Raw genomic sequence first — 20,462 nt, 5'->3', positions numbered from 1 at the left:
AATAATAATTATGAATTTAAATTATTAGAATAAATTTAAGAAAAGTAAATGTTTTGCTTGCTGAAGAAATAATTGCAAATAGTTTAATTTTAAAATAAAACTATAGTTAAATAATCAATTGCGTTTTTTAGTTTATTTTATTATTTATAATTTAATTAACAGTTTTTATTTTATATTTTACGAAATAAATAATTTAATAACTGTAAAATAAATAAAATAAAATAATATATATATATACATTCATTAAATTGTTATAAACTATTTATATAATTATAACGTTTTATAAAATCTTGAACAAATAGAAAATTACTTTTTTATATATTATTTTATTTTTTAATAACATTATCAAATAATATAAACAGATAATGAACTTTTTTATATTTTTAGTTGAGTTTTTTTTAAAAAAAATAAGTATTTAAAATTTTTAAATTTAAAAATAAAATAGTAAATCAAAATGAATATGACATAAAAATAAAAATATATTATTATTATTTAAAGAGAAAAATAATAAATGTATAAAAATATACATATTAAAAAAATAAGATATTAACTACAAAAATTAAAAAAAAAATATTATTTTCAATTTTAATTTAAATATATTTAAAAAATAAGATTTAAATAATTTCTCAAAATTTTTTAGAGACTACTTAAAAATAGATTCAAAAATTTAAAAATAAATCAATTTTATATAATTAATGATAAAACAATAATAATTAATTCTAATTTATATAATTAAATATGATATATAAATTATAAATTTAAAATATGAATAAAAAAAAAATAGCTTTTGTATAAAAATATAAGTAAATGCATAATCTGTTTATAAATTTTGAGTATTTTTAGGATGAAATTCCTTTAGCATGTCCAAATTCTATGTTAAATTTTTTATAGGAAATTCAAATATTATTAAAATTTATTTTTTATATTATTATATTTCCTTTTAAATTAATTTTTGATTATTATGAAATAGTAATTAAAAAAATAGTGATTACAGTTAATTTTTTATATATATTTTAAATTGAAATTTCGTTCATTTCAAAAAAAGAATAATTTATAATAACTATAATATTTTTAGAATAATGGATTGACATTATTAAAATAAAAAACCAAATTAAATTATAATAATTTTAATAAAACTTATTTTTATTAATAATTAATTTTAAATTAACAAAAATAAATATTTTTAACAATAAAAAAAAAAAATTATATAATATACTTAAAAAAAATTATTTAAAATATGAAATCAAAAAAAATATTTAAAAAAAGCAATAAAAAATCTATAAAAGAATTATATTTAAGATATAAATATGTACAAAATAAAAATTAATTTCCTTTAAAAATTAATTTTTTATTATTTTTATTCCATTAAATTATAAGTAATAAAAAATAAATTCAATCTTAATAGTAACTTAATTTTCCTTCGGCCTTATATTATTAAATTTCTGATTCTTCGAGCCACTTGATTCTTTTTCCGTTTTCCCAAATTCCAGCTTTTTTTTCTTAGTCTTTAGATATCTATATTCCTAATCCATGTTATTTCCCTTATTTCCAACTTCCTATATATTTTTTTCCACAACTCCAAGTAAATATTCCTTCTCCATGTTTTTTGTCATCTTAATATCCACCTTCGTAGCTTTTTCCATCCTTCCAAATAATTTTTCCTTAACCATGCATTTTATTTTATTACCATTATCCTTCATATTATCTTCCGTCAGACCATTTATAAATTCCATAGCCTTCAATAATATTATTCTTAAATTCTCCATTATACTAACTTTTATCTGAAAAAACTAATTGCCCTTTACCTTCTTTTAATCCATTTATGTAATTACCTTCATATCTAGCCCCGTCAGGCCAAATTTCTACTCCATAACCATGTTATTTATCATCTTTCCATTCGCCTTCATACTTTGCCCCATTTACATGATAATAAATACCAGACCCGTTCGCTTTATCATTGAGCCATTCCCCATCATATATATCTCCAGAAGCATGGATAAGCTTTCCTTAGCCTTAACTTTTATTTTCTTTCCAATATCCTGTATATATTGAGCCGTTTGCCCATTTTTAAACACCATAACCATCTTTCATGCCATTTAGCCATTCTCCTTCATACGTTATTCCCTTTTCTAATATTATAGGGGATAATTTGATACTTTATTTAGTATTTGTTTTGCTATTAGGCGGTTAAGATGGGTCTAATGAATTCGATTATGATTATTAATCAATTTTTTATTATGGTTATTTATACTTTTGACTTTATTATTATTATATAGTATTTTATTCGCCCTCATTTTCTTGTCAATTTTTCTATGAAGCTTTGCTAGCATCTATCCTTTATATGCTTTTTTAAAATTACTCATTACTTTCCTTTAATATTTCTGTTTTAATTTCTGTTTCTTTATTATTATTAAAGCATGCACAATTGTTTCCCATTTTAATTATGATGTAATTTTAGAAAATTATTTTTATTATAAAAATAATATATTAAAAGTAGGTTGTTTTATTTCTTTTTATATTTTTTATTAGTATTCTATTTAGAGTTTTTTAAAATGCAAAAAATTCACTAAAATAATAAAAAAAAAGGTTTTTAGTATATTAATATTAGATTTTTAAAATAAAATACGTAAATTTGTTTTATTTAATAATTATTTATACAAACTTATAAAATAAATAAAATAAAGTTTAAATTGTTTCAAGAATAAAAAAATATATAGTTTATTTATTTCTGAAAATAAAAATAAAAAAAATATTTATACAATAAATTAAATAATTATTCGCAGGTGAATTTTTAGTAAATATTTTCTAATTATTATTAATAATAAGGAATTAGAAAATAATAACATTATCTCGACATGATCAATTATTTTTCGTTTTTTTTTCGTTTGATTATGTTTATAAAAAACATATAAAAAAAAGTAAAAAAATAATATATGAAAATAAAAATAAATGACATTATAATTTATATTGTTTTATAGTATAAATAAATATAATTTATATAGATTTAAAATAATGTTTATAAATTTTTATATGTATTAAAGAATAATAAATATTTTTTAATGATTTTTAATAAACGTTTGAATTTGATTTAAATTTATTAACAAATATTTTGATTAACAATATTTATCTATGTTATTGTTATTTCGAAAAATTGTTTTTATAAAAAGTCAAAATTAATAAATAAATTAAATTAATTACAATTATTATATAAAAAAATTATTAAACTTAAAAAAATTATTAAATATAAGGCTATAAGAATTGGATTATTTTTTTATTATATAATTTTAGGTTCTCTTCCATTAATTTAAATTAAATTATTTTCTTTTTTAATCTTAATTTTAATTATATTCTATTTTAAATATTTTTAATTATAAATGGAAAATATAATTTAAAATTATTATAAAATTTCATGTTTTTTTGATTTATTCTTTTAATAAAATTTACTGCATTTATTTATATTTATTACCAATATATTTGAGAAACAAAAAAATATTTTTTTTTATTATATTTAGTGAATCATTATATCATTTATTTATATTAATTAAAATTACATAATTATTTTTAGTATATATATTACTTGATTTTAATTTTTTATGTTATTTTTTTTTGAAACTCAGTAAAAAAATTGTTATCCATTTTAACAACCTTTTTTTTGTAATTGAGTATTTAACAAAAACTACAGAAAAAATTAAAATAAAAACACTGAATATTTAAAGATAATATTTTTCTTATTTTTATAAAAATCAATAATTTTTAATATAAATTTTTGTTTTTTCTTAATCAATATAATTTTAAAAAACAAATAAAAATAAAAATATCAAATAAAGTAATATAATTTAAATATAATAAATACAAAGTATTATTCATAATAATTATATTTAATACATTTATAATATATAAATAATAGAAACATATTAATATTTTATTTATTAATAGAATATAAATAAAAATTTAACATTTATTAATTTTTTTAATTTAAAATCTATAAATAGTAAAAATAGTAAATATATTCTGCACAATTAAATTTATAATACTTTTAATATTTAAATTAATATTTTTTTTCCGTGTAAATATTTTAAGATAATTAATTTAAAATATAAGTTAAAATAATTATTTAATTTTTAAAAAAATAAATGAAAAAAACAAATATGAAGACATACAAATACATTTTAATTGAAAGTATATAAAATGTATTTTAATTTAATATATATATATATATAAATTTAATTATTAATTAAAGGTATTTAACATATAATATTTATTTATTTTTATATTTATATTTATATAACAATTTTTATATTTTTTCCATTTAAGTTTTTAATTAATCATAAATATATAATTATAATTAAATATATATTATTATTCATTATACAAACGAACTTGGTAATTTTATATAGACTTCTTAAAGTTTTTCTTTAAATGTATTATTACTTTTTTAATCTTTTCTAAAAACTTTACTTTTAAATTATCGTTATTAATTTGAATTATTATTATCATTTTATATTTTTTTTTAAATTTCAGTTTCAAGTTGATTATTATTTAATTAATTAAAATCTTAATTTTAGAATTAATATTTTTGTAATACTTACATATTGCTTTTATCACTGATTTTTTATAAGTTTATATTTTATTATTACTATTATTTATTACATAAGTTTTTAAAATTGGAATATTGGTTTGATTTTGATTTTATTTAGTTTCCTTTAACTATATTTGAATTAAAAATTATACTTTTCTTACATCTAGAGCTTTCTAAAGTGCTTTGTAGAATTTCATTTGTTTCTATTAATTTAGGTTACTTAGCAATAATTTCAGAATAATTTATTTCAGAAAGCAAATTTTGGCTTTTACTTATATTATTTTCAATAAAGTTATGAAATTAATTACTATTTAAATCACAAAAAAAATTAAATTTTGCATTTTAATAATGTTAAATACTTTATTGTATAAATTAATTAAAAGGATTATCATCATTAAAAAATATTTTAGAACAAGAAAACGAATTATTGTTTATATCAAATATTTTATCTATTTAGTTATTATTTTATATATAATTTAATTCTCCGCATAATATTTAAGAAATCTATAAGACAATTATTTTATTTTGAAAGCAAATACTTTATTTATGTTCTTACAATTTCCATTAATATATATTTTATTAGTTAAAACCCAAAGTCTTTTATGTTAATTTATTACATTCATTCTCATAGAAAAATCCTTCATAAAATATGTCATTTGTACTATTATATAAATAACCTTTTCCATTTAAATGTCCATTTTCGAATTATCCATCATATATAAGTCCGTTTTCACTATAAACTCTACCTAATCCATGCATTAAAGAATTCTTTTTTAAAAATAAATAAAATTCATATAAGTAAAGTCTATATATATTTATTATATAACCTTAAAATAACCTAAATTTTTAATTAGATTATCTTATAAAATTATTCCTAAACCATAAGGAGTTCCATTTATACAAAATCCTAAATATTTTAATTTTTCATCTAGTAATGTAAAACAAATTTATTTTTCATTCTATTTTGTTATATTTATTAATAATTTTTTATTTTAGTTTAGTTTTTAAAATAATAACCATATCAAATTTCTATAATAATCTGTTAATTTAATTATCTAAATTGAAAAGTTCTATATCAGTTCTTAAAAATTGGGAAAATAAAGGAGTCGGAATTTAAGTATTTATAATAAAATTAGTTTATTCATCAAATTATTAAATATCTAAAACTTTAAAAAGCGAAATTGATTTGAAATCATACATTTTCCATTCTTAATTATTTTAGTTATAAAAAAAAGAAATTCCTTTCAATTAATTTTAACGAAAAATACCAAAAATCATATTATTATTTGCAAATTTTATAATTGTTTTGCCATTTAAATTTCCATAATCGAATTATCCATATAAAGTACAACCATTTTTTAAGAACAATATGCCTTCGCCATGACATAAATCATTAAACCATTCTCCTTCGTATTATTAATAAAAACTATATTATACTTTTTTATTTTATAATACCTACATAAACTGATGAATCATCCCATATAAATATTCCTTTACCTTATCTTTTATTTTAATATAATTGGCCTTCATAAACTCCATTTCTTATTTCAATATAAAAAGTTTCTTTATAAATATTTATATAAGTTTTAGTTTTTTTTTTTTTTTTCAATTTTGAATTTATTGATTTTATATTTTTATTTATTTTATAACCTTATTCTTATTTAATTATATTTAAAAAGTTTCTAGAAAAAAAGAAATTATCATTAAGCATTTTATTCAATACTTTATGTATTTTTTGTTTTATGTAATTTGAATGAGAATAAATAATCTTTATATATTATTAAACGTAAAAATAACAAAAATATTTTAATTTTTTAATATATGCAATTTTCTAAAATTAAAAGTTAATTTTTATCATTAATATTTTTATTTTTATAATAATAAATAAAAATACAACAAATTAAATAAAAAAATATTATATAAACATTAAAACAAAATAAAAGAAATATATTTTTGATTAGAATGTAAATTTATAAAATATTTTATATAATTTTTTTATTTTTATAAAGATTTTTAAATATATTAATTGCTTTGTAGTCTTTTTATTTTTCTATATTTTTTTTTTTTAAGAACTCAATCCAAAAAAAAAATATGCATCAAAAAACAAATTACAGCCTTTTTTTTTTTGGTTAAGTTTTTTTTTAAAAAAACATTGATAAAAGAATTAAAAATAAAAGCAATTTATATATCTATTTTTTACAACAATATACACAATTTTTTTTATTTTAAAATAATTGTCATATTTTTTATTTATTTAATGAAAAAATTAAAAATAGAAAAAGGAAAAAAAATGTTATTTTACTAATTTTAAATATTATTTAAAATTATATTTTTTTAAAAAGGTAAATTAATAATTAATATTTACTTTATAAATAAAAAGAAAAAAAAGGAAAAAATGAGTTAATATGGAAAGGCAGATTACTGGGAAGAAAGATATACAAGGTAAACAATTAAAAAATAAAATTAATATATTATTAAAAATAAAAAGAGATCCTGAACCGTTTGATTGGTATTAAAGGTTTTAAGGAATAAAATAATTTATAGTTCCTTATTTGACGGCAGAATCTCGAATTTTAAATGTAGGAGCTGGTAATTCGCGTTTAAGTGAAGAATTATTCGATGAAGGATATACTTATATTACAAATATAGATATTTCACAAGTAGTAACAAAACAAATGCAGGAAAAATATAAAGATAAACCAAGTACTTTTAAATACATTATGATGGATGTAAAAATTATGGATTTGCCTAATAGCTCTTTTGATATAGTAATTGACAAAGGAACTCTAGATTCAGTTATTTGCGGTGAAAATACTGTTACAAATGCAATGAAAGCATTAACAAACATAAGTCAAATTTTGAAACCAAATGGTATTTATATTTGTATTTCTTATGGATAGCCTGATCATAGATTGTTATATTTAGATAAATAAAAATACGGATGGATTATATCAGTTGAATAAGTCCATAAACCTACTATTAGCACCTCTATTTAATTAACTAGTGAAGATAAAGATTCTCCTAATGTACATTATATCTACATTTGTAAAAAGGTATATTATTTATTTACTTTGTTATTTTAAAAATATAAATTTAATAAATTTCATCTTTTTTTAAATTTAAACTTTCATTTTTTATAAAAATAAAATATAAATTAAAAATTTATTAATTAATATTTAGGGTTAAAACAGAACCGATTAAGATAATAATTGAAAAAAAAAATGATTTTAAATTTTTATATAATATATATATTTTTGAAAATGATAATAAATATGAATATATTAAAATATAATAATATACATTTATTATTAATTTGATATATGTTTAAACACTAAATATAAAAATAAATGAAATTCGAGATTTTAAAAATTTAAATTATTTATTTATATTATTTTTTTAATTATTTTTTTTTTTAAATTTTTTTTATTTTAATAATTTTTTTTTTTCATTATTTATGATTTTTTAATAAGTTTTAGTAATCATTTTTATTTATATTTATGAGTTATATTTTTTTTTTAAATAAATATCTTTTACTTTAGTATTGATTATTTAATAAAAAAATTCTTTTTTAAATATTATAAATTATTAAATAATTTTAAAGAATAAATAAAATTTTTATCGTTTTTTGAATATAAATATTTTTTATTTTAACTTTTTTTTTTATTTAAAAAAAATAAATAATGAATTTTTTCAATTATCTGTTTCTATATATCTTTCTTTTGAAAAATAATATGCTTATTAAGGAAACTTATGAGATAAATTTTCCTAAAATAATTAAATAAAAATAATTTATATATATAATTAATTATTTTTATATTTTTATATAAATTACATAAATTTTATTGTTAAGACTATTTTATTAGTATTTACAAAGCAAATCAAAGCTTAATATAGAATCGTTCAAATTTAAATTATTATTTAAAAGAGATTATTCAAGATATTCAATTAACTATGTATTATTATTTTTTTATAATATAATATCACATTTAAAACCTTAATTGTAAATATTAAATAAATAAAAATTAATAAAATATACTTTCAATATTTTTTAAATGATTTTATTGATTATCATTTTTATTTAAAAAGAAATTTTGATTAAATTATTCTAGATTTTATTCATTTATTAAATTAATTAAGGTTTAGCTAGTATACTATTTAACAATAGAATTTATGTTTTCCTTTTTCAAAAAGTTAATCACTTTATTATAATATAAGTAATTTTTTAATTAAAAAATATAATATTACAGTATTATGCGGTTTTTAATTTAAAAGTATGTATTCTATATTCACAATATTAGCTGTTTTAAAGTTTAATAAACGATGTTATTAAAAGAAGTGTTCTTTCTATATTTTTTTAAAAAAGATATTAGTTAAATTAGTATATTATATATTTAATACCTGTTTAAATATAAAAATCGACCAATATAGAGAAATTTTAGAAAGCTAATTTGCTATTTTGTATGTTTAAATGAACTAAGATCTTAGCTGAAATATTAGCTTCTTTTAAAGGAGCGATATTTTAAAATTCTTCGCCATTTAAATCTAGTTTTATTTTAAATTCTTCAACAATTTCTTTTACTTTATTTTCTTCAATCTATTATTATTACTTTTTCCATTTCTTTTTTTCAGCTTAACTCATATTTTTAATTCTTTATTCTTCTTCTTGTTTTTTTTAATCTATATTTTTATAAAATATTAATAAAAATAATACTAATTAAAAAATACTTCTTATTCTCTAATATCTGTATAATGCATTAAAGATTAGACAAGTAAAGAATTAGCGTTAATAAAATGCTTATGATTATAAACATCGTTTTCATATTTAATTAAATTGATATAAGTTGTAAGATTATACTTTCTCAAGCAATAAACATGAAAATCAAATTAATCTTCATATACATCTTAAAAAGCTTTAAAAACAAATTTAAACATTCTCAATGCTTTCGGGTATTCCCTCTTTTTCAAAAATATTTCACCTTGTGCAACTTCATACCATAAAGATTAAAGTTCATAAGGATTACTTTCATTTATATCTTTAAGAAAGAGCTTTAATAGATATTCAGCTTTTTTTGTAAACCCACATCTTAATGCATATTTAATAGATTTATTATTTAAATATCTATCAGCTAAATCCATATTTCTTGACTTTTTTGTTAGTTTTTATAGTTTAAAAATAATTTTTATTATTTAATTACTTTTTCTGTTTATTCAAAAGCTAATTAATATTAAAATAAATGCTTGTGTATTTTTGCTTTTACTAAATAAAGCTCAATTAAAGTAGGAGTATGATTAATTGCTTTGTTAACAAATTCTTAAGCCTTTTCATACTATTAGACTTTGTCAAAGTGTTAAGCCAAAAGCATATAACACCATAAAAGACAACATGGAGTTTCGACTTCTTCTGAGTTACAAAACTTACTGCTAGTTTCCAATTACAAAAGATTTTCTTATAATACTTATTCTATTATCTTAGATTTATTTGTGTATTTGTAAAAATGTTTTATTTCAGAAAATAAAGATGTCATCCCTTTTCTAAAATAAGGAATAATATACTCTGTTATTTTGGTTTTAAAGTTTTCTTCTTTAACATAATCTAAGGCTATATATTTTATAATATTAACCTTATTTTTAATTTTTTTTTTTTTTTTAATATTATTTTTTATATTTTACTTTGTATTTTAAATATAATTATTCATATAATTATAAAATAGTTTCTCTTTAATTATCATTTTCTGGGTTTTTTGGTAATTATTTTACTACTTGTAACAACTTATAATTATCTTTATTGAAAGGATTATCATCAATAAGTGCACTTTTATTTAAAAAAAATATTTTATTATTTAAATTAATAATTTTACTAAACGAATAATTCTGCTTAATCTAATTAGTTCAATTTTTAATAAATCTCAACCATTAATTCATTATATTTAACTTTATCTAAAATATCATTTTTGTTTTCTTCTAAAAATTTCAGTTATCTATTATAATCGCCACTATCTCCAATTACTTAGGAATGATAGATTAAAAACTTTATTTATAAAAAAATAAAAAAAAGTATTCAATTGTATAAATAAGAATATTTTTACTTCGGATTTTTCCATTCCTTTTAAAGGGTTATTTTTAGTAATTGTATTTATTGAATCTATAATTTAAAGTGTTTATTCATATTCTCCTTTCTATATTTTATTTTGTCAAAGAAAATAATATAAATATTTTAAAAATAAAAAATACAAAGTGTAAAGCTATAGCATATCCAACCCAATTTATTACTAAAGAGTCCTTATTAAGTAAAATCTTTTTACGAGTTTCACATAGACCATCAATATCTCTAATTTAAATTTATAGCAAAGCTAAATCTTTAAGAATTTAGACATTATCAGGGGCGGTTGTTAATGCTTATTTATAACATTTTATTGCTTCAGGATAATTTCGATTTTATCTATGAATTATACCATAAATATGCCAAGCTATATCGCTTTTAAAATTTAATGAAACTGCCTTTAATTAATTATTAATTACGAGTTATGATATCATGTTAATATATTAAAGTTTACTTTTTTAGATAAATCAAAACCTTCTTACTTTTTTCCTGTGTTATATAAAAATATAGCTTTCATAGCGAGAGATTCTAATTTTCAAATATAATTAAATAATTTATATAATTATTATAATTTTTATATACCACTATGATTAGGCTTTTGCTCTAGTAACTTTTCAGCTTATTTTAATCCTTTTTTGTATTGTTTTGTTTCATATAATTTCTTTTTTTTTAACATATAGTATATTTATGTTTATTCATAATATAAATTTATTATATACCACTAAATTTTTGAATAAAGTTGTTTGTTTAGAATCAAGTGCATCGACAGCTCCTTTTAACATTTTTTAATTTTATATTTATTTATATTTAGTTTTATTTATATTTTTATATAAAGATATTTTTTTTAAATATAATTTTATTAAAATATAGATAATCATAATAAACTGTATTTTTATACATTTAATTTTTTGATAAAAAAGTATTTACTAATATATATACTATAAAATATGGAAAAATAAATTAAATATTATTGACTTGTAAATTATAAAAAATTAAGTGTTTGAAGTTATAATATAAAATATATTTTATATTTTCTTAGTTTAATATGATTTATATTTTATTTAATATGCTTATTATATAATTTAATTTTTGTTTCTTATATAATATGATTATATATTTTTTTATTTAAGCGCCTTAATTTAAAAAAAAATGCTATTTATAAAAACTATATTTTATTTTTATTGAAATTAAAAAAATAAAAGAATAAGAAGAAATTTGATGAAATAAAACCAAAATTAAATTACTAAATATTTCCAAAATTAATTCTAAAAATAATAGTAAACATAATAATCATAAAAACACGAAGCTTAATAAGAAGATAAAAGAGCATCATCTAAATGTAATTAAATAAAAAATATAATAAATATAAAAATATAAAAAAAGCTTAATCTAAATAATAAAATATAAATGAACAGTAACAAAAGCAAAAACAAACTCCAGAAAAGCATTAATCTTAAAAAAAAAATTAAGAGCAAATAATATCATAAAAACTTCCTATTTAAACTCTTTCAAAAAGAGTAGAATAGTAATAGTTAAATGAAATTTAACAATAATATTTATTAAAGCCGCCTTCAAATTATAACCAATATATCCAAAATTCTCAAGATAAAACCGAAAAATTAACAGACTCTGAAAATGATATATCTGAATTACAAAATTTCGAAAAAATGTTAATAAATAAAAAAAAAGCCCTGAGAAAATCGATATTTATAATATTGAATAATTTAGAGCAGAAAAACCAAATAAAAAAAATTAAAAAAATCCGTAAGATACCCAAAAAAATGAATTAAAAAGATCATCTTAAAAATTTTATATAGAAGAAAAAAATAAACCTGAAAAATAATTAAAACCCTAATAATAAAAAATGTAAGAAGAAAAATAAGATATAAAAATGCAAAAAGAATCATAAAAATAAAAAAAATAAGAAGAACATTAAAAATAAAAAGATGCTTAAAATAAAATATGGGAAGAAATTAAAGAATAAGATAATTAAGATAAGCTTAAAGGATATACAATAGTTTTTACAGGAGAATTAATGGGTATATCAAGAGAATCAATCGAAAAAATAATTACTAGTTTAGGAGCCAAATGTACAAAACAAGTAAGCGGAAAAACTTCAATTTTAGTACATGGGCATATATTAGAAGATGGAAGACCTCCTGAATAAGGTTAAAAATACAAAAACGCATTAATGAAGCATATTAAGATATAAAATTAAGATGAATTCAGTGGTTTTTTAAAACAAAAAGTGGGGAAATCATTAGAAGAGTTAAGTGGATAACCTTCAAGTAATGAGATATACAAAAATTATAAAAGCTAAGACAAAGAGCTTGAAAAAATAAATAAAAATATTCAATAAAAGGCATAAAAATCATCGCTTCTATGGACAGAAAAATATGCCCCAGAAAGTGTTGAGTAAATTATTGGAAATTAAAAAAGTATTCTAAGTATTATGGAATGGTTAAAAAATTGGGAAGATACAGTTTTACATAAAAAGCCTACCTAAAACCAAACAAAAAAACCTTATTAAATGTATAATAAATCATCTGTACCTCCTCCAAATCCTTCAGCGAGAGCTTGTTTATTAAGTGGACCTCCTGGAGTAGGCAAAACAACATCGATAAGGTTAATAACTGCATTTATGGGTTATGAGTTATTAGAATGGAATGCCTCAGATGTCCGAAATAAGAAAAAAGTAGAATAGTTATTTGATGAATTAAAAAGTAATACTCAAGTATTAAGCTTTTCAGGAAAAATGAAAAAAGTTGCAGTTTTAATGGATGAAATCGATGGAATGTCTGGAGGAGATAGAGGAGGAATTTAAGCCATAATAAAATTAATTAAAGAAAGTAAGTCTCCTATTTTTTGTATTTGCAATGATCGAATGCATCCCAAAATAAGATCTTTAGCAAATAGTTGCTATGATGTGAAATTTTTTAATGTCTAAAGTTAAGATGTGGCTAAACATGTTTTATAAATATGTAAAAAAGAAGATTTAAATGACATTAAGATTTAGTTTTTGGAAAATATAAGTGTTTAATTATAAGGAGACCTTCGATAAATATTAAACTATTTATAATTTTGGGGAAAATAAAAGGGAGGACTAAAAGATTAAACCGTTATGTTGAGTAATTTTGAAGCAGCAACAAAACTTATATAAAGATTTTAATTTGAGAAGTTTAGTTTAAGGGAAAAAATAGAACTCTTTTTTATTGATTATGAATTAATTCCTTTACTAATTCATGAAAATTATTTAAATTCAATTGAAAAAAAGAGCGAATTTAAAATTCAGGAATTAGAAAATTTAACCAAATCATCACTTTTATTAGCTGAAAGCGATATTTTATCAAATTAAATAAGGTCAAATCAAAATTGGTAATTACTTCCTAATTTTGCATTTTTATCATGTATTTATCCTTGCGAACTTGTCTGTGAAAATAAACCTATTTTTCCTAAATTTCCAGAATGGTTGGGCAAGTTTATGTCCTAAAAAAAATCTCTTAGACTTTTTAAAGAGCTTAAAATTGCTTTAGGATCTAAAATTTCAATATCAAGCAGATTGGGATTCAAAAATAGTTACATTGAGGGATTAGGGATGATCATTTAAAAACTTTTAATAAACAAAAAGGTTGATGAGTGTTTAGAAGTTATGCATTATTATGGAATTAAACCAGAATTCTTGAAAGAACATTTCAATGAATTGACCTTTCCAAAAGGAGAATTTTATGCTCTTATTGATACTAATGTAAAAACAGCAGTAACGAAAAATTATAATAAAATGTTTACAGATTCTAGTAATAAATTGGAAGCTATAGGAAAAAAAAACAAATTAATAAAACTAAATCAGAAAAAGAAGTTAAATTTGATAAAAATCTTGATGATGTAATTCTTGAAGATGCTGAAGACGAAGGTGAGGAAGAAAATGGTGAAAGCAATTAAAATTAAAAAGAAGATGAAAAAAGTGATTTATTGGTAGTATTAAAAAAAAGTTAAGGAAAAAGTTTAAAAAGTAAAAAAGGAATATAAAAGGGTTAAACTAATAAAAAAGCAGTCGGTTAGCCTAAGAAATATAAAATAAAATTAAGTTCGGGTGAATCAAGTTTAGAAGATAACGAATAATCTAGTTTAAGTGGATTTGTTGTTGAAGATTGATATTTTATTTATTTTAAAATATATTTATTTATTTATAATCAGAGTTTTATTAGGAAAATAGATTTATTAATTTTTATTATCTATGAGTATTTTATTTTTTTACTTTTAAGAAAGAAAAAAAGTATAAAAATTTAAAAAATTATTAGAAAATAAAAAATAATATTAAGAGAATTTTTTTATAAATTTATTAATATTTTTTTTCTATTTAAAAAAAAATTATAAAAAAAAAATCTTTAAAAAAAAAAAAATTAAAACATGCAAGAAGGTAAAAAATAAAAATATATTTAAGAATAAAATCAATAAAATTAAAGAATAACGAGTAGAAATAGATGATAATTAATAAATAAATGAAGAATATAAAATATGGAAAAGGAATACACCATTTTTATATGATAATTTACTTACACACGAGTTAGAATGGCCTTCCATGTCAATATAATGGTTTCCAGATAATTAAATGTAAGAATTAACAAAATAGTTTTTTTTTAAAAAAAAATATTAAATTAAAATTAAAAGTGATGATGAAGGAAATTTTTCAATACATAAATTATTAATAACAACACATACTTCAGATTAAGATAAAGAATACTTAATAATAGGTAAAGTAAAACTTCCATTAGAAAATACTCCAATAGATATAACAGAATATTAATTAGATGCGTCTGAAATCGGATAAATGGGTTTAGCATCAGGGTAAAACAAAATTGAAATCGAAACTAAAATCCTTCATGAAGGAGAATCAAATAGAGCTAGATATATGCCTTAAAAACCTAATATAATAGCATCAAAGCTTACTTCAGGAAAGGTTCATATTTTTGACTCTACATAAGTAAATAATGAGTAAGTAAGTCCTTTATTAATTTTATATGGACATTCTTAAGAAGGATTTGGTTTAAGTTGGAACCCAATAAAATAAGTAAATAATTTTTTAATTTTTAACCCAATATTTTTTTTTAAAAAAAGGGCCTTCTATTATCTGGAGGATACGATAAAAAAATAATAGTATGGGATGTTGAAAAAGAAAATAAAGAAGCCTTAATATAAATAGATTTTCATAAAAATTAAATTGATGATGTTGCCTGGCATTTTTTGAATGAAGAATTATTTGCTTCTTGTAGTAATGATAAAACAATAGCTTTGTATTTTATTTTTATTTATTTAAAAAATAAATTAATTTATTTAAAGATGGGATTTAAGATAAAAAAATAATGCAGGATGTATAAATCCTACTAATTGCACATAAGCTCATGCAGGTGAAATATATTCTATTGACTTTAATTAATTTAACGATTTCTTATTTATTACTTCTTCTGAAGATCAAACTGTTGGATTTTGGGATATGAGAAATACTTCTAAAAGATTACATACATTTGAAGGACATAATGATTCGGTATTAAAATGTTAATGGAGTCCTTTTAATAGTGGAATTTTCGCATCTTGTTCGGTTGATAGAAGAGTAATGATTTGGGATATTTTAAGATGTGGATAAAAAATCTCTAATGAAGACTTATAAGATGGACCACCCGAATTACTTTTTATTCATGGAGGTCATAGAAATAAAGTCTTAGATTTTAGTTGGAATTTAAATGAAAATTATTTTGTTGCGTCTGTTGAAGATAGTAATATTCTTTAGGTTTGGTAAATGGTATTTTTTTTTTTTTAATCAATTAAAATATATATTTTTAGGCTAAAAATATTTATGAAGAAAATGAAGAAGGAGATAATAATAATTAAAATTAAATTGTAGTTGAAAATAATAGGAGTTGAGATTTTTTTTTTTAAATAAATATTAAATAATTTTTTTAATACAATAATTTATTTTTTTAAATTATTTGTAGTTACTTTTATACTTTCATTTTACTTTAAAAGTTTATACTTATATATTAATTTTGTAATATATTAATATATATATAAACATATATTAATTACTTATTTTTAAAATAAAAATTTTAAGTATTTAATATATAGAAATAAAAAATGTTTCTATTTGCTTTGTTTTTTTTATTTTTATTTTTATTTATTTTATAATAAATAAAAAAGAATTAAATATTAATTTTTGTATTAGAAATAAATATAATAATATATTAGGTTTTTGTAATAATTAATATAAGTATTATCAATGAAATTTATTAAAATTAACAGCATAGTATTATTTATAATATTTATTTAATATTTTAAAGTTTTATTTTTTAATAAATAATATATATACTATATATATAAATATGAATAACAATAAAAGTTGTAAAAATTATTTAATAAATTTTAAAAATAAAAAAAATAGTGCAAATTTAAGAAGATGATTTATATAATTAATTTAGTATTTAAGAGTTAGAAATAAATATTGAAAATCTATAGACTCATTTATAAGCTTGCATAAAATAAAATTAATATATAGAAGCTGAAAATTGTAAGAACAAAATAAAAGAAATGAAATAACGATTATAAAATAAATAGCTAGATGATCTAAAATAACAACATATAAATGAAAAATTAAAATTGAAAAACAACATTTAGATTAGTTTAATGGATTTAACAATTTTTGGGATTAAAAAATGTAAGAATATGATATAGAAGCAAAAAATATTGAAAATGAACTTATTCAAAAATAAGCTTTGGAATATTAAAAAGCTTAAGAAGAATTCGAAACAGTTATGCCTTCTATTCCTAAAGACTCTTCAGAAGTATTAAACCTAATTAAAATGGAAGAACGTTTAGTAAAATAGAGCTTGTATATATTATTTCTTTTTATATATATATTAAATATTTTTAATTAATATATTAAAGATTTATTGATGCACATAAAATAAAATAATAAAGAATTTAACTGCAAAAAGAAGTAAATAAAAACTTTAATTTACAAAGAACTAATAAATTAATAAATCAAATGAATATTTTTAAATAAAAACAAAATTAAGAATAAAATGCATTAAAATAAAGAATATTTTAAGCAAAAGATGAATTACAAAAGGCTAGAAATATTGAGCTTGAAAAGTATAACAAATTTATATTTTATTTTATAAAATATCTTATTTATTAAAAGGATACTTTTAAAATATAATAACATTAAAAAAGAAATAGAAGATTAACAATAAAAAGAAATACTAGCAGTTCAAAAGCAGTTTACGTCAAAAGGTTATTTATCTTTTATAATATATTATTTTATTATATAAAAATAGCACCTACAAGTGTTTCAATTTCCAAATATTAACAAATATAAAAATGAAAAAGAACTTAGAAAGTATGATAAGACTCAAGAAAAAAACTTCTTTAGTATATTATATATATAATATTTATTTAATACACAAATAAAAAAAAAAATTTAATAATAAATTATATATTTATTTAGTTTATATATATAATTATATATATAAATATATGTATATATATGTATATTTATTATTTTTTATTTATTATTTATTATTTATTATTATTTTTTATGTATTTTTTTTATGTATTATTTATTATTAATTATAATATATTTATTATTTTTTATATTTTAATTTATATTAATTTTAGATTATATATTCTTTTGTATTTAAATTTTGTATTTATATTTATATTACTTTTTTTAATAATTATTTAAATTTATAATTATATTGTAAATAATAATTTTATAGATTATTCTAGAATTATTAAAAACTTTTAAATATATATTTCTTTTTGATATTAAAAGTCAAATATATTTAAATTTTTTATTAAATAAAATTTGTTCTAAATTAATTAAAATATAATATTTTTAAGGAAAATAATAGAAATTTTAATAATTTTTATCTTTTATATAAACCTTTTATTTTCTAAATTTCATAATATTTTTTTTAATATTATTAAATAATTTAATATATTAATTAAATCTTTATTTAATTTATATTTTATTTCAATATTTTTATAATAGATTCATTTAATTATTATTTTGTTTTTTATTTTTTTATTTTTCTAAGTAAACAGAACTTTTTAATAAACATTTTTTCTTTCTTTATAATTTATTAATAAAACTAAAATTATATTTTTAAATGTATTTACTTTTTTTCTTTAATTTTCTTTCTCGATGCAAAATATTTAGAAATTTTATTTTTTAAATTTTTAATAAGATTTTATTTTTTATTTATGTTTTTTAATTAATTTTTTTTTATTTTTATTTATTAATTAATTAGATAATGTTTTAATATATATTTATTTAAAATACTTTTAATTTTTTTTTTTAATATAATTATTTAATAGTTTTTTTTATAAAAGTTTTAATAAAGTTTTTAAAAGAATAATAATTTTATTTTAATTCAATAAAATTTTTGTTATTATTCACAAATTAACTAATAAACAAACTTTTATTAAATTAATTAAAAGATTATTGGGAATTTTAATGAAAAATTCCTTTATTGCTATAAAATATATAATGTTATTTTTCTGTTTTTTTTATTCTTGATGCTCTTAAATATGAATTTGACTATAATTTTAGAATATTTTTCTCTATTCTATTGATATATATTTTTTTATCAAAGTAAATTTTCTTTAACTGATTATTAATTTAGATAATAATAATTTAAATGAATAAAATATTGTTTTTACTAAAAATATTGCAATTTTTATAACTAATTTAATAAGTTTTTAAAATTTATGCAATATATATATATAATATTAAATAATTTTTAATGTTTATATTATTTTTATTTTTAAAAATATTTAATTATAATTCATTAAATTTTATTTAATGATAACAGTTTTAAAAAACAATATTTAATTATATTATTTTTATTATTAAATAAAACTTGAAAATGTTAACATTCAATAAAAATTTTTTGATTATGTTTGAAAATATTTTTTTTTTTAAATAAATTTTTAATTTATTTAAAAAATATTAAATAAATAGAACAAATTGAATATAATTTTTTAAAAAATCAGTATTTTAAAACATAATGTTATGAAATTTAATTTTGTTTTATTTAAAAAAAAATTAAATTTTTTAAATTTTAAAATAATATTTTAGAAAAAATATTAATTATCAAATATATTCTTTTATATTTCCACTTATAAATTTCTATTTAGCAATTTCAAAGATAATTTCAGAGTTTTTTTCACCTGTGTTTTTAACCATTTATGCAAATATACTGTTTTTAGAAATTTTATCATCATCAATAGAGTTAGCTAAAAGCAAAAATGGTGCATCAAACTCAGCAACTTTCCCTTGATCCATAACCAAAATCTTATCATAATCAGCAATAGTATTAATTCTATGAGCAATACTAAAAATAGTACAACCTATAAATTATTTTTTAATTGCATTTTATATAATTTCGTCGGTTTTCATATCAACATTAGCTGTGGCTTCATCTAAAACTAGAATTTTACTATTTTTAAGTATCGCTCTAGCTAAGCAAATAAGTTATTTTTAACCTGTTGAAAATACACTTTATGCATTTGACATATCAGTATTTAATCCATCTTTTAGTTATGAAACTGTTTCTTTTAATTCTGCTAATTATAAAGCTTCCCAAACTTCAGCATCCTAATATTCATTTAAAGGATCAATATTTTTACGGACGTTTCCTGAAAACAAAAATGGTGCCTAAGGAATTATGTTAATACTACTTCTAAGAGTATTTAATCCAATAGTACGAATATCTACTCCATCTAAAA

General features: G+C 17.2%; 8 protein-coding genes across 8 annotated transcripts in view, besides 35 other annotated features; 4 read left to right on the top strand and 4 right to left on the bottom strand. All coding sequences in view use genetic code 6, as the record gives it.

Annotated features, from left to right (window-relative positions):
• Positions 1–21: part of a microsatellite that runs on past the window's edge.
• A 496-nt stretch (positions 22–517) lies between these two features.
• Positions 518–550: a microsatellite.
• Positions 525–576: a microsatellite.
• Positions 577–1,392: 816 nt separating this feature from the next.
• On the bottom strand, positions 1,393–2,091 carry IMG5_000520 (hypothetical protein; the record flags this gene model as incomplete). The annotated part of the gene is made up of 1 exon (XM_004040081.1): positions 1,393–2,091. The coding sequence occupies one exon, from the start codon at positions 2,089–2,091 to the stop codon at positions 1,393–1,395; it is 699 nt and encodes a 232-aa protein (XP_004040129.1).
• Positions 2,092–3,299: 1,208 nt separating this feature from the next.
• Positions 3,300–3,372: a microsatellite.
• Positions 3,373–4,318: 946 nt separating this feature from the next.
• Positions 4,319–4,360: a microsatellite.
• Positions 4,361–4,363: 3 nt separating this feature from the next.
• IMG5_000510 (hypothetical protein) lies at positions 4,364–6,506 on the bottom strand (the record flags this gene model as incomplete). The annotated part of the gene is made up of 3 exons (XM_004040080.1): positions 4,364–5,453; positions 5,778–5,985; positions 6,035–6,506. 3 exons carry the CDS (start codon positions 6,504–6,506, stop codon positions 4,364–4,366), a joined length of 1,770 nt encoding a protein of 589 aa, XP_004040128.1.
• A 468-nt stretch (positions 6,507–6,974) lies between these two features.
• IMG5_000500 (protein kinase domain protein) lies at positions 6,975–7,792 on the top strand (the record flags this gene model as incomplete). The annotated part of the gene is made up of 3 exons (XM_004040079.1): positions 6,975–7,021; positions 7,068–7,632; positions 7,760–7,792. The coding sequence occupies 3 exons, from the start codon at positions 6,975–6,977 to the stop codon at positions 7,790–7,792; spliced, it is 645 nt and encodes a 214-aa protein (XP_004040127.1).
• Positions 7,666–7,720: a microsatellite.
• A 24-nt stretch (positions 7,793–7,816) lies between the features above and the next one.
• Positions 7,817–7,887: a microsatellite.
• A 60-nt stretch (positions 7,888–7,947) lies between these two features.
• Positions 7,948–7,985: a microsatellite.
• Positions 7,953–7,989: a microsatellite.
• Positions 7,958–8,025: a microsatellite.
• Positions 7,966–8,024: a microsatellite.
• Positions 7,971–8,033: a microsatellite.
• A 236-nt stretch (positions 8,034–8,269) lies between these two features.
• Positions 8,270–11,461, bottom strand: IMG5_000490 (hypothetical protein; the record flags this gene model as incomplete). Its single annotated transcript, XM_004040078.1, has 13 exons — positions 8,270–8,344; positions 8,412–8,572; positions 8,825–8,923; positions 8,978–9,256; positions 9,556–9,724; positions 9,775–10,200; positions 10,250–10,391; positions 10,438–10,607; positions 10,666–10,755; positions 10,811–11,077; positions 11,134–11,207; positions 11,262–11,340; positions 11,399–11,461. The coding sequence occupies 13 exons, from the start codon at positions 11,459–11,461 to the stop codon at positions 8,270–8,272; spliced, it is 2,094 nt and encodes a 697-aa protein (XP_004040126.1).
• Positions 10,205–10,240: a microsatellite.
• Positions 11,219–11,258: a microsatellite.
• Positions 11,460–11,510: a microsatellite.
• Positions 11,499–11,547: a microsatellite.
• Positions 11,548–12,014: 467 nt separating this feature from the next.
• Positions 12,015–12,052: a microsatellite.
• Positions 12,024–12,056: a microsatellite.
• Positions 12,025–12,059: a microsatellite.
• Positions 12,027–12,060: a microsatellite.
• Positions 12,061–12,535: 475 nt separating this feature from the next.
• Positions 12,536–12,624: a microsatellite.
• Positions 12,625–12,898: 274 nt separating this feature from the next.
• IMG5_000480 (hypothetical protein) lies at positions 12,899–14,831 on the top strand (the record flags this gene model as incomplete). The annotated part of the gene is made up of 3 exons (XM_004040077.1): positions 12,899–12,967; positions 13,042–13,660; positions 14,527–14,831. The coding sequence occupies 3 exons, from the start codon at positions 12,899–12,901 to the stop codon at positions 14,829–14,831; spliced, it is 993 nt and encodes a 330-aa protein (XP_004040125.1).
• An 82-nt stretch (positions 14,832–14,913) lies between these two features.
• Positions 14,914–16,598, top strand: IMG5_000470 (retinoblastoma binding protein 4, putative; the record flags this gene model as incomplete). Its single annotated transcript, XM_004040076.1, has 5 exons — positions 14,914–15,290; positions 15,348–15,747; positions 15,795–15,970; positions 16,017–16,476; positions 16,518–16,598. 5 exons carry the CDS (start codon positions 14,914–14,916, stop codon positions 16,596–16,598), a joined length of 1,494 nt encoding a protein of 497 aa, XP_004040124.1.
• Positions 15,039–15,085: a microsatellite.
• A 785-nt stretch (positions 16,599–17,383) lies between the features above and the next one.
• On the top strand, positions 17,384–19,705 carry IMG5_000460 (hypothetical protein; the record flags this gene model as incomplete). The annotated part of the gene is made up of 5 exons (XM_004040075.1): positions 17,384–17,559; positions 17,616–17,822; positions 18,008–18,101; positions 18,983–18,987; positions 19,696–19,705. 5 exons carry the CDS (start codon positions 17,384–17,386, stop codon positions 19,703–19,705), a joined length of 492 nt encoding a protein of 163 aa, XP_004040123.1.
• Positions 17,574–17,619: a microsatellite.
• Positions 18,179–18,213: a microsatellite.
• Positions 18,216–18,324: a microsatellite.
• Positions 18,222–18,324: a microsatellite.
• Positions 18,222–18,336: a microsatellite.
• Positions 18,224–18,329: a microsatellite.
• Positions 18,225–18,318: a microsatellite.
• Positions 18,325–18,357: a microsatellite.
• Positions 18,882–18,932: a microsatellite.
• Positions 18,894–18,965: a microsatellite.
• Positions 18,922–18,972: a microsatellite.
• Positions 18,925–18,976: a microsatellite.
• Positions 18,926–18,980: a microsatellite.
• A 122-nt stretch (positions 19,706–19,827) lies between the features above and the next one.
• The window catches only part of IMG5_000350 (hypothetical protein), a gene marked incomplete at both ends in the record, with an annotated part of 3,058 nt that continues 2,423 nt past the window's right edge, over positions 19,828–20,462 (bottom strand). Inside the window, one exon of the mRNA XM_004040074.1 lies at positions 19,828–20,462. This exon is cut by the window's right edge and continues 1,159 nt beyond it. Coding sequence (XP_004040122.1) covers positions 19,828–20,462 — 635 coding nt within the window.

This window comes from Ichthyophthirius multifiliis (genome assembly GCF_000220395.1).
Source record: "Ichthyophthirius multifiliis unplaced genomic scaffold scaff_1120509249393, whole genome shotgun sequence".
NCBI classification, from domain to species: Eukaryota; Ciliophora; class Oligohymenophorea; order Hymenostomatida; genus Ichthyophthirius; species Ichthyophthirius multifiliis.
The sequence above is the reverse complement of the archived record's forward strand: the minus strand, read 5'-3'. Positions and strand labels throughout refer to the sequence as shown.